Source organism: Rhodamnia argentea, chromosome 8, assembly GCF_020921035.1.
Source record: "Rhodamnia argentea isolate NSW1041297 chromosome 8, ASM2092103v1, whole genome shotgun sequence".
In the NCBI taxonomy this organism is placed as follows: domain Eukaryota; kingdom Viridiplantae; phylum Streptophyta; class Magnoliopsida; order Myrtales; family Myrtaceae; genus Rhodamnia; species Rhodamnia argentea.
In genome coordinates this window covers 14,377,104-14,389,262 of record NC_063157.1, presented here as the reverse complement: position 1 = coordinate 14,389,262, position 12,159 = coordinate 14,377,104, and the positions used below count along the sequence as shown (strand labels likewise).

At 37.9% G+C, this 12,159-nt stretch overlaps 1 protein-coding gene across 1 annotated transcript; it reads left to right on the top strand.

The window, feature by feature from the left end:
- The first annotated feature begins 3,817 nt into the window (after positions 1-3,817).
- On the top strand, positions 3,818-5,195 carry LOC125316292. Its single transcript, XM_048284302.1, has 4 exons — positions 3,818-3,875; positions 3,995-4,334; positions 4,475-4,778; positions 5,112-5,195. Exons 1-4 carry the CDS (start codon positions 3,818-3,820, stop codon positions 5,193-5,195), a joined length of 786 nt encoding a protein of 261 aa, XP_048140259.1.
- The last annotated feature ends 6,964 nt before the right edge of the window (positions 5,196-12,159 follow it).

Here is a 12,159-nt window from a genome sequence, read left to right as displayed (position 1 = left end):
GCCGGCTGTGGCGGTGGCAAGTTGGTGGGCGGCCGCTGCGGACGGGCCACGGTAGTCAGCAGGTGGGCGGCAGAGGTTGGGTTTTGGAGGGGTGGGCGGAGGGCCTCACCTGCGACGCTGGACCTCACCAGTGGTCAGCGATGATCGGGCGGTAGCGCTGTCAAAATGGGTTATTAACCCATATTCATTAAAGTGGGTGACAAATGGATCAGTTCAAATATGTTATATGGTCCATAATGGGTTCTTTAAAAAAAAGTACATAATAAATGGGTTTAAATGGGTTTGCTCTAAAACCCACTTTCGACCCATGAGGGTAAAGTTAACAGGTCAGCTCATCTTATTCTTCCTTCTATGTTGGTCTTTACTCCGTCTCCCTCTTTGTTCCTAAGGATCGGGACTCATTTGCCCTCCTCCTCGTCTTTGATCCAATTGATCGGTGTCACTATTGCCACTACTGCCTATCTTCGGCTTCGTTTTGCTGCCATCGTCTCGAAAAATCTCCACCCTAGCGCCGTGGGCAATGACTCCTCGCGGCATCATCATCTAGTGCTCTTTGCAGTCGAGATCGGAGGCGACGGCGGCCAAATCGTATTCAGAGAAAAAGGGGCCTTGCAGGACAGTGTTGACGCAGTGCACTTATTGTATGAGGTCTATCCAATGCTAGATGCAGAGGCGGACTCGGATTAGCGGTATACTACCAATAAATTTTTACCTCTGATTCTAATGTGTGCTTCTAGAGGAGTCATAATACAAGAGCTCTTTTTTTTCAATATATTTCTTTAATTCTAGAACACTGTGCACAGCTTCCACTCCAGTACCTCATGCTAAAGCATCTCTCTATTACCGCAAATAGGGAACGAAGACGAAGAAGAATCGAAGATGAGTTGAAAACGAAACGAAACTTCATAGTAAAGCATCACCGGATCTTGCCAAGAATCGAGCTCACCTAGGTCGGGGAATAAGTGCTTGCCTAGATGGGCCACGCTGGTGGCCGGCTCTTGGCCGTTGCTGAGGCCTGGAGACTGCAGAGGAAGCAGGTAGAACCAATAGAAAAGAAATAAAAGAAACAAAAGAAAAAAATAGAAAAATAATTAAAAGTTCAAATAAAAAAATAATTAGAAATTTTTTTTAAAATAAAAATAAAAATAATCAAATTTTTTTAAATAACAAAAATTCAGATTTTTTTTTTAATTATAAAATTTGTTATCAATTAGTAATAATAACTTTTTCAAAAATTATATGAAATAAATAATCTTATATTGAATTAAATATAGAAGTGTTTTGGTAATATGGGTCGGATCGGGTATAAGTTGGGTACGCGTCAAGAAATTGGCACTATGTGTAAATGGGTCATAAACAGGTTAATGGGTCAATTTGAGTCGGACTATTTGTGACCTGACCCACCCATTTGATAGGTCTATTGAGCAGCCCTCACCCGTTTCAAAAGAAAGAAAAAGAAAGTCAGATTTTTTAAAAGAAGAAAAATAAAAAAATTCATATAAAAATTAAAAAATTATATTTTAAAACTAGTAAAAAGAAGAAAATTCAGATTTTTTAAATTATAAAATACATAGAAAGTGTCTGTAATAATTAGATATAAGTATTTTCGTAATATGGGTCGGATCGGGTATGGGTTGGATATGGGTCGGGTCGGGTATGAGTCAAGAAATTTGCACTACGTATAAATAGTTCATAAACGGGTTAATAGGTTAAATTGGGTCAAATCATTTATGACCCGACCCAAACCCGACCCAACCCACCCCATTGACAAGTCTAGCCAGGGAGGTATCAAATTGGTAATTTATGGTATATACTTACCTTGAATAGTGAGAAACAGTAAAACAATTCTACCATAGGATATCAATATATTTTGCTAAATCATTTATTTTGCAAGATAGTAATTTAGCCTACTATTTTGTTATCCCCAAGTGTATACAACTTACTTATCTGTTTTACTGTTATGCGGTTTGGTACCCTTGAGACTTCGTTTGTTTCGAGAAAAACGTGATATTTTTGAAAAAATATTTCAAGGGAGGTTATTTGTTAGGAAAATACCAAGAATTTCTAGTATTTGGCATAGACCTAAAAATGAACTGGAAATTTTTTTTCATCTTTTGTTAAGGAAATTACTGATGTGGACAATTTCCATAGTTAAATAAATCAAAATTTTAAATAATTATTTATTTTATTTTATTTCTTTTTCCTTCTTCCTCTTGCGGTTGCCGGGCTCGAACCGTCAACACCCATGCCCAGGTCCATTGAGGCCAAGCCCGAAGCCTTGGTGCCCTTGCCCAATGCCTCGTCACTTGAACTCGGGTTCATAAAGGCGGTGCTTGGTTCCCCCACACTTAGGTTTAGGTCCACAAAGGCCGTGCGCAGGTCCTCAACACTCGGGTTCAGGACCTTAGCTAATGAAATGTTCATTCCTCAAAAAATATTTAGAAAAAATCAAGGTTTTAATTTTTATTTTATTTTTTCTTTCTTTTTCTTTTTCATTCTTCCTTGGCTAGTCACCTACCGTAGGTGTGGGACGAGCTCGCCAACATCAACGACCTGGCGAGGCATGAGCTCCCCAACCTCTAGCGAGTTGGTCCCTCACCTATGCTGACCGGCCAAGGAATGAAAACAAAAAAATAAATAATCTAAAAAGTTTGAATTTTTTTTGGTAATTTTCCTATGAAAAATCAAATTCGATTCCGAATTGTGGAAAATATTTTTCAGTTCATTTTCTGGTTTCAATTGAATACTGAAAAATATTGTCCATAATATTTTTTCCACTTCCGAACGCGTTTTTTACCTGGGTGGAAAATATTTCCTTGATTCTTTTATTTTCCGTGAATCGAACATCGGAAAATCCAAAAAATATTTTTCTAAAAATTGGTTTCCATGAAACTAAAGGAGCTTAAAATTTTGTTCTTGTTCCGTCCCCGTTGGCGAGGTGCATGTACTCTGATTACACCAATTTAATCTAGTAGTTCCCATTTATAAAAGAGACAGACTGCACCAATTTAATTACTGGACAAACCCTCTGGTTCGGCTTCCTTCTCCTACATTAGAGCTATTGCTTTCAACTGGGAGAAAATTGCAGACTTGGAACGACTCCTCAGTACTAACTTGTAGACAAGACGCCACAAGATATCAACTTGAATGACTTTGACTCTTCATTTGTTTCTGCCCTTTTTCACTTCCCTTCATTTCTAAACAATTTGACCGTTAATATGTGTAAACGCTGTTAAATTAGCTTGCAACGAAACCCGTCCAATTGCAGTATGTAGATAAAGTCTTTTTTTTTTTTTTTTTGGTCGAAGTAGGTAAAGTTTATAAGAACGAACATATGAAGCAAATTAAAGTTTTTTAAACTGAATCTGTTAGGAAAAAAATTCGAAGATTCTATTTGGATTAGAATTTTTCTTTAAACGGGAGATGGACGAAGATATGTTGAGATTTGTTTACCTATTGAAGATAACTTGTCCAATGAATGGGCAGAAAGATTTGAACGTGCGAGGAAAATAGGAATTCAATCATCCAAGATTTGACCGGATATCCAAGAATCGGACTTCTTGCCAAAGCCGGGGACGTCAACTTTAGTCTTTAAAAGTCTTGCGAGTGGTCTTTTTCGTTTTCTGGCACAAACACAGGAGCAAAAGAAAAGGGACGCACAGGGACACTTTCTTTTTATTTTCAATCGCACCGAGGAGCTCTCAACACAGTACGGTGAGTTTTCAATCCAACTGAGTTTTTGTTGCGTGTAATTTAGGTTCGGACAAAGAGTGTGTGATTGATTGTTATTACGTTGCTCCATTTTGTTTAGTGACTCATGAGTAAGGCCGACGGAAGTGAAACCAACGGAACGCCGTTGGCACCGACTGAACCAGGTAAATCTATGGTGTTTTTCCGTGTTGACTTAATTACGAGATCCGACATTTCGTGCATTATCTTACAACCATCTGCACATAGATCATTGCATAAGTCTCATCCCCCTCTCTGCGTACAGTGACCCAAAGAATGGCTGCACGCAGAGTGAGCTTGAAGCTTCTGGTCGACAAGAGAAAACGAACGGTGCTCTTTGCGGAGGCAGGCAAAGATTTTGTCGACTTCCTCTTCCACATCCTCGCATTGCCGGTCGGACAGGTGATCCAGCTCCTCACGAACACCGGGATGGTGGGCACTTTAGGCAACCTCTACGGCAGCGTCGAGAAGCTGAACGATGTGTTCATCGAATCTTTCAAGAAAGACATTCTCTTGAAATCCAAAGCACCCGCCTTTCTCTCCGGAATCCCATTCCTATTTCCTGAGACTTCGTCCTTAGCTTCAGCACCCAATACCTACTACAGGTGCTCTTCCCGTTCGCACAATAACTGTTGGCACTACGTGGCTGAGGACCGTTCCGCAATTTGTCCTCAGTGCAAAAAATCCCATGAACGAAACATTCACTCTTGTCAAAAAAATCGGCTGGTAACCTGACCTACTACAGGTGCTCTTTATGTCCGCACACTAACTGTTGGAACTATGTGTCTAAGGAACCTGCGGCAATATGTCCTCAGTGCAGAAATTCCATGAACCAGAACTTCACTTTTATCAAATCATCATCTGCTAATGCTGCATCAGCGGCTGAATGGGACGGTAAGGGCGGTTTCGTGCTAGGGGAGGTGATGTACATGGTGATGGATGATCTGGCGGTAAAACCGATTACTTCGAGCATTACTTTGCTAAAAAAGTTCAACGCGAAGGAGATTGGGAATCTTGAGGAGAAGGTGGTCAGCTTGGGAATGGACGAGGTAAGCCCATGCCATTTCTTGCGATTATGATATTTTTTAGATTTTTGAAATGCAAACTTTATAACTTCAATTGATGTAGAAAATTCATTTCAAGAGACATATAAATTGCGAACAAATGTTGATCTGCATCTGTACCATAAGTATTCTCAGCTAATTATAGTAAGTATATATTGATTAAATTTAAATTTGAGCTTTTGTGCCATCATTTGGAGATAAAGTTGCTTTGTGGGGTAAAATAAGATTATGTTCGCAATTATTATAGGGATTACAAAGTAAAATTTGATCGAAAATGAAAGAAAGTCCTTTTCAATTATTTGGTTTGTAACTTTGAAGGGTATAGAGTTGTTGAAGACTTCACTCCACTCCCAGAAGGTTCTCACTGATGTCTTCCTTGGTGTGAAGCGAGAGAGATCGTGATCAAGTGTGTGTCATAGAATTTCAATTTCTCTTGACACGCATACATGCACATGGAGGATTATATATATATTTACTAAGGTTGTACTAAGGTTGTGCAAGACTTTTAGCTCGGTTTAAATTTTTAATTTTGTTTTGGCAAATATATTTTTTTGGTCTGTCCAACTCTAACTTTCCTCTTTCTGAATTTTACGCTGCCTCTATGCATAGCGTGAGTCGAACCCCACACTTAAACTAAACGTCCCCACATCACCCAAAAATGATGTGAACATGCTGAAGAAAGAATTCTTATAGCTGATAATGAATGCTCCAGCATATGTCGTAATTGTGGAACAAATGTAGACACGCCGTACGTAAAATTAATTTGTGCTGGAGAACGTGGGGCGACTCATTTTGAAGTAAATTTAGCAATATCTCCAATTGAATCCATGATAAGTTGTCCTCGCAGCTCTAATGCATAAGATCGGACATAAAAAGGAAAAGGACAGTAGCTCGACTCTATTTCTTTAGAACTCAAGTTGAGTTTGAGTAACTCCAATAACCTTTGAGACTAAAGATACTTGACTCAATCGGCTCACGACCCTAATTGATTATCTTATTTTCTGTATAGTTTTTTCATTTCCAGTTTAGCGACAGATAATGTTTAATATACTTTTAATTATGTTTTTTACTATGGAATTGCACTTTCACCCTTTGAATGTATTTTTAATCACAAGTAAAATAGGCGAGCGCAAGTATTTCGAATCGAGTTGAGATCGAACGAAAAAAAAAATCGAGTATGTTTAGTTTTATTATACTTAAAAATGAGTCAAGCTGAGTCAATCTAGTGTACGTCGAATTCGAGTTGAGTTTTTTTTTTTTTTTTTTGTCAAAGAGTTGAGCTTCAGTAGGTTAAAAAAGTACTTGATCTGAGTTTTGAGCTTCAAGTCGCGATGATCTCCAACCTCGCATCGCACGTCAGCTCAACTCGATTGCACATCCTTCATGCATCTAATCTAATATAAATATAGTGTGCTCCACGCAACTCTCAATATGAGGTTGAATGTTGCTCTACTATGGAATGCCACTTGATATGTCCCCGTGTGCCCATTGTTTAATCCAATTTTGCCGTTAGTTTCTTTTTATCTAATCTTCGATTGAATTGAAGTTTCTACATCTAATTTCCTAAGAAATGAAGTTTCCAACTTTACATTAAATGTACCACTAAATTTTCTCTATAAATATTGTTTTATTGTATCGAAAATCTTCATAACCATAATTTCATACTGAAATGCGGCATTCGTTTGAATTAAAGTTTCTACATCTAATTTCCTAAGAAGTGAAGTTTCAAACTTTACACTAAATATACCACTAGACTTTCTCTATAAATATTGTTTTATTGCATCTAAAATCTTCATAACCATAATTTCATATTGAAACCCGGCACTCGATTGAATTAAAGTTTCTACATCTAATTTCCTAAGAAGTGAAGTTTCCAACTTTACGCTAAATATACCGCTAAACTTTCTCTATAAATATTGTCACGCCCTGTCTCCAACGGACACGCCAACATCCCTTCTCGGTCGTTAAGTTATGACGTCCCGGGACGGGTCATCGACCTATTTATTTTATCTTTCAATTAAGCACATGCAGAACGTGCTACTTCCCCGGACAATATTAAAAGCGATAGGGACAATCAACAAGCAAAAGATAATTTTATTTATTTATCTCGTTAACCCTGGGAAATACGTATATACAAACCCTACCTCGGGGCCACTTCCTATAACCATAAAAAAAAAATACTAAGTTTAGATTAGGGTTAACGCTACTCTATGCTAACTCAAATAGAAATCCATGTCCACTTCCAGCTTTCCACAGTTAAGGGCCTGAAAAATGGTTAACAATAACGGGTGAGATATAAAATCTCTGTGAATCAACGTCTAAGTATGAGTAGGGTGCTGATTCGCTCAAGGCGACCTAAACATACAGATCAATGCAAATAACGGATCAATAGCGTGCAACTCTCGTAAGGCTAAAGCTATCACATGATTAGGCGCAACTCACCACTTAACTACCAAATACATGTCAACTTACCCCACCTTAGCTCAAATATTATACGGTATACAACATGGCATTCAACCACACACAAATCAAGGCTCACAATCAGAACACTAATCACAACTTTCATTCTAAATATGCAATAAATAAATTGTACGTGATCAAATATGCGGTAAATAAATTGCACGTGATCACATATACACAATTCAATCACCAACATTGAAAGTTACCAATCAATTTATTACACAAGCCAATTTATATGGCTATTTCCAATAACGATATCACAATTCAAGCATAGAACGATCACGCAGGAGTATTAAAACTATAAAAAAATATTAGTAAAATAATAAATCGACAGCTTATCGTCTAAACCTCGACAGCTTATCGTCCAAACCTCGATAGCTTATCATCCAAACCTCAATAACTTATCGCCTAAAACCTTGATAGCTTATCGTCCAAACCTCGATAGCTTATCATTAAAACCCCGATAGCTTATCGTCCAAACCTCGATAGCTTATCGCCAAAATCTCGATAGCTTATCGTCCAAACCTTGATAACTTATCGTCTAAAATCTCGATAGCTTATTGTCCAAACCTCGATAGCTTGTCGTCCAAATCGATAGCTTATCAACCAAGGTTAACTAACCTAACCATAATTAACATAAAGTAACTATGGTTAACATAAAGTAACTACGATTAACGAAAAGTAACTATAGTTAACTAAAAGTAAATGCGGTTAACGAAAAGTAACTACGGTTACTTTAACTAACTAGGGTTGACTAACTCGACCGTATTTAACCAACCCAACTGTAGTCAATTAGCCTAACTCAACCATCATTAACTAAACTAACTAACCATTAACATAAATTAATCTATCCCTAAACGTAAGTAATGATCTAATCGGAGATTAGGGGTTAACTCACAAATAATGATTGGTGGCGATGACTCGAGCGCTATAACGACGATCCTCGGTGGCTCTCGGCCTCTCGGCTCGGCACGGTGGTTGGCAACTTGAGCTCGGGGGGTGGCGTGTAGCTAGGCGATGACAACTCGCGGCGGCGCATCAATGAACAACGAACGGCAGAGCTTGAATCGGCATCGAACGAGCCGGGTCTCCACCGACCAACCTCTGTTCTGCTCGGATCCACGAAATTTCATCAACTTTCTAGACAATCAACCCTCATATCCAAATATCCCTCTATCTTACGGTCGCGTAGGAGAAAACGGAGCTCAATTCGCCATCCGAACGAGCTCAAACGAGCGATTTCTTCTCGAGCTTGTACAAAAATCCGAGAAAATGGGCTCTCGGGCGTGGGAGAATTTGGGTGGCACGGCGGCTGTTCGGCTCGGCTCAGCCCACAGTGATTCAACACGGTGACAAAGGACGGCGTGACGGCGACCGATGGTGAGGGAAGTCGGCGACGAAGGCGGATGGAGGAGGAGAAGATGGTGATGGTGGTTGAGCAAAAATGGAGGAAGAGAGGGGAAGGAGAAAGAGAGAAAGAGAAGAGGAGAGAGAGAGAGAGAGAGAGAGAGAGAGAGAGAGAGTGATGTGAGGTGAGGTGAATTAATAGGGGTGGGGCCCACGGGTCAAATCCCCATTAATATTTTCGTCATATACGAATAATATCTAGGGGCAAAACGGTAATTTGGGTCATCGAGGGTAAATTAATCTACGGGTATTAAAGCTGAGGGCATTATTGAAAATTTCACAATTAGAGTTCGGTCAAGATGAAGCTTAAGCGCAAAGGGTCTCGGCACTACGATCTGACGACTCGATTACCCGAGCATGACTTTCTCTGATCAACATCTTAGAACTATCCAATTATTATCTCTTAAATCTTAAAAATCCCATTTTATTCACCAGAACGAAATTCGTGATTAAAATCCATCGAATTCATTTATCTTATAAATGTCGAATTTTCGGGATGCCACAAATATTGTTTTATTGCATCTAAAATCTTCATAACTATAATTTCATACTGAAATCCAGCATAATTATCTATGCCAACAAGTTGAAATTAGTCATTTTCGTAGCCGCTAACGCCCATGCGGCGGTCTATGGAGGTCGGGCCCAAAGCCTTGATGCCTTTGCCCGGTGCGCCGTCAGCCGAGCCCTAGTCCACAAAGGCAATGCTTGGGTCCTCGACACTTAGGTTCGGATCCACAAAGGTCGCGGTGGATCCTTGGCCCTCGGATTCGGGTCCTTAGCTATTCAAATGTTCGTTCTTATAGGATATTTAGAAAAAATCAATTTTCTAGTAATTTTTTATTTTTTAATTCTCTTTCTTTTTATTTTTTTCATTCTTCCTTGGCCAGTCACTTACCCTAAGCGAGAGACGAGGTTAGCGACATTGTTAATTTGGCGAGACTCGAGCTTGTAGACCTTCGGAGACCCGGTCCCTCTCCTATGGCCTATTGACCAAGGAAGGAAACAAAAATAAAATAAAAATTAAAAACTCCATTTTTTTGGTAATTTTCCTCCAGAAAATCAAATCAGATATTCCATAACAATTGGCGAAAAATATTTTCTAATTCATTTTTAAGTTTCAGCCAAACAAAAAAGAAATAGTTATTTTCTTGGAAAATCATTTCTTGGAAAAACATTTCCAAAAAATGTCACATTTGCTGCGAAATAAACAAAGACTAATGGTGGTTTGTTTGAGTGAAAATGTTTTCTAAAAATTATTTTTCCGGACTTTCACTAGTTTGGTTCACCGAAAAGGACTTAGTCAATGGAAATTTTTTTTCAATTAATGGAAAGTTCATTCATAAAATTAAGAAAGTGAATTCAAAGAAATGAAAGCACTTTTTGGAATTATTTATATAGAATTTCTTAATATTTTTTAATTTTATTTTTCCTTCTTACTCCACTGGTCACCTCGTCGACAGCTAGTGACAAGCCACACGACGTCGAGCCTCGCTATATTCGGGGAGCAAGAAGGAAAAGAAAAAGAAAAATTAAAAATTTTAAAAATAAATTAAAATATGAATTTGTAAAATAATAATAAATCCGAGCTTTTGAATTTTCTTTTGGCTAGAGATAAAATTTTGAAATTGAAATCATTTTCCAAATAAAATCCAAACACCAAAAAACATTTTTGGTCAAATATCACAAAACAAGGGAAAGTTAATCATTTTCCTAAAAAACGCTTTCACGGAAATGGAGTTTTCTCCCAAATAAATGAAGCCTAAAATTTTGTTCTTGTTCTGTCCCGTTGGCGATATTTGACCAATTTAATTACTGGACAAACCCTTTGGTTTGCTTTCCTTCTCCTACATTAGAGCTATTGCTTTCAATTAGGAGAAAATTGTAGCTACTTGTGACTTGGATAGAACTTTGAGATACTTGCACTAAATGAAGGTATAACTCGAAAGAGACCTTCATGTATGTATACTGATCTTATGGAATCTTGGTTGTATCTTATAAAAAAAATTTAAAAATATTTATTTTACATACAAAGTGAGGGATTGTTGGTGTTTATTTGTAAATAACATTTTCCTTATCTCACCTAAGAGGGATGAGAGAGTGCAAGGCACTTTAAATGTGAGAAGACTATTGTAGTCTTTCAAATGAAGAAATGGGTGGTGGACTAGAGTTCACCATACCCCGCATGCGGGTGCACAATTATTCGGCGCCCTTAGCCCTTGGCATGCTTGCATCGCGAAAGAAAATAAGCCCTAATCAATAATTATTTTTTATTGTTGAATTTCGAAATTAATTATTCTATAATTTTATTTCATTAAATTTTTTTAATTATGATTGTTCGGATATGAACAGTTGCGTCCGAATGGCGGTTTTTTCACAAGAATAGTCATGTTTGAATTGTAATTTTTCAAACATAAATGGGTGTGTCCGTATGGGCGGTTCGGATATCAAGAGGTATGTTCTATTCGTACTATATCTTGTTCATTTTTTGCAGTTCTAAATTTTCATTTTTTTTCTTTAAAAGAGAGACAACCATCTTTTCAATGGTTTACGGAGAGTTTTAGAAGATTTACTAGAATTATTATCTAATATTCTCATTGTGACTTTTTTGTGTTACGAAGAGATTTTACTAGAAACCTATAGCAATCTCGTGGGGCGAATTGACCCTAAAAGAGAGTGACTCTCGAAGTCCAATTACATTATTACTCCATTTCCTCTCATATTTTTCCAATAACTTGTAGACAATACGCCACGGGATATCAACTTGCATAACTTTGACTCTTCATTTGTTTCTGCCCTTTTCCACTTCCCTTCGTTTTGTAACCGCTGTTAAATTATCTTGCAACGAAACCCGATCCGATTGGAGTGTGTAGATAAAGTTTATAAGAACGACCATATGAAGCAAATTAAAGTTTTTCAAACTAAATCTGCTAGGAAAAAAAATTCAAAGATTCTACTTGGATTAGAATTTCTCTTGAACGGGAGATGGAAGTAGATATGTTGAGATTTGTTTTCCTTTTGAAGATAACTCGTCCTATGAATGGGAATAAAGATTTGGACGTGCGAGGGAAAGTATGAAAACAATCATCCAAGATTAGGAAAGGGACGTCAACTTTGGCCTTTAAATTCGGCCCAAAATATAGTCCAAAAAAAAAATATATATATATCTTTGGCCTTTAAAAGTCCTGCGAGTGCGAGAGGTCTCTTTCTTCTTCTGGTACAAACACAGAAGCAATTAGGAAAGGGACGCACAGGGATCCCTTTCTTTGATCACTCGCACTTAGGAGTTCTGAACACGGTGGATTTTGAGTGGTGAGTTTTACATCCATTGAGTTTTCTCATCGCGTGTTACTTAGATTTGGACAAAGTGTGTTGATCGATTGTTACTATGTAGTTTTCCAATTATTTAGTGAATAATTTGAATAAAACTGATCGAACACCAGTAAATACCGACATGATCACATAAATCTCTGGTGTTATTTCGGGTTGATTTGATTACGAG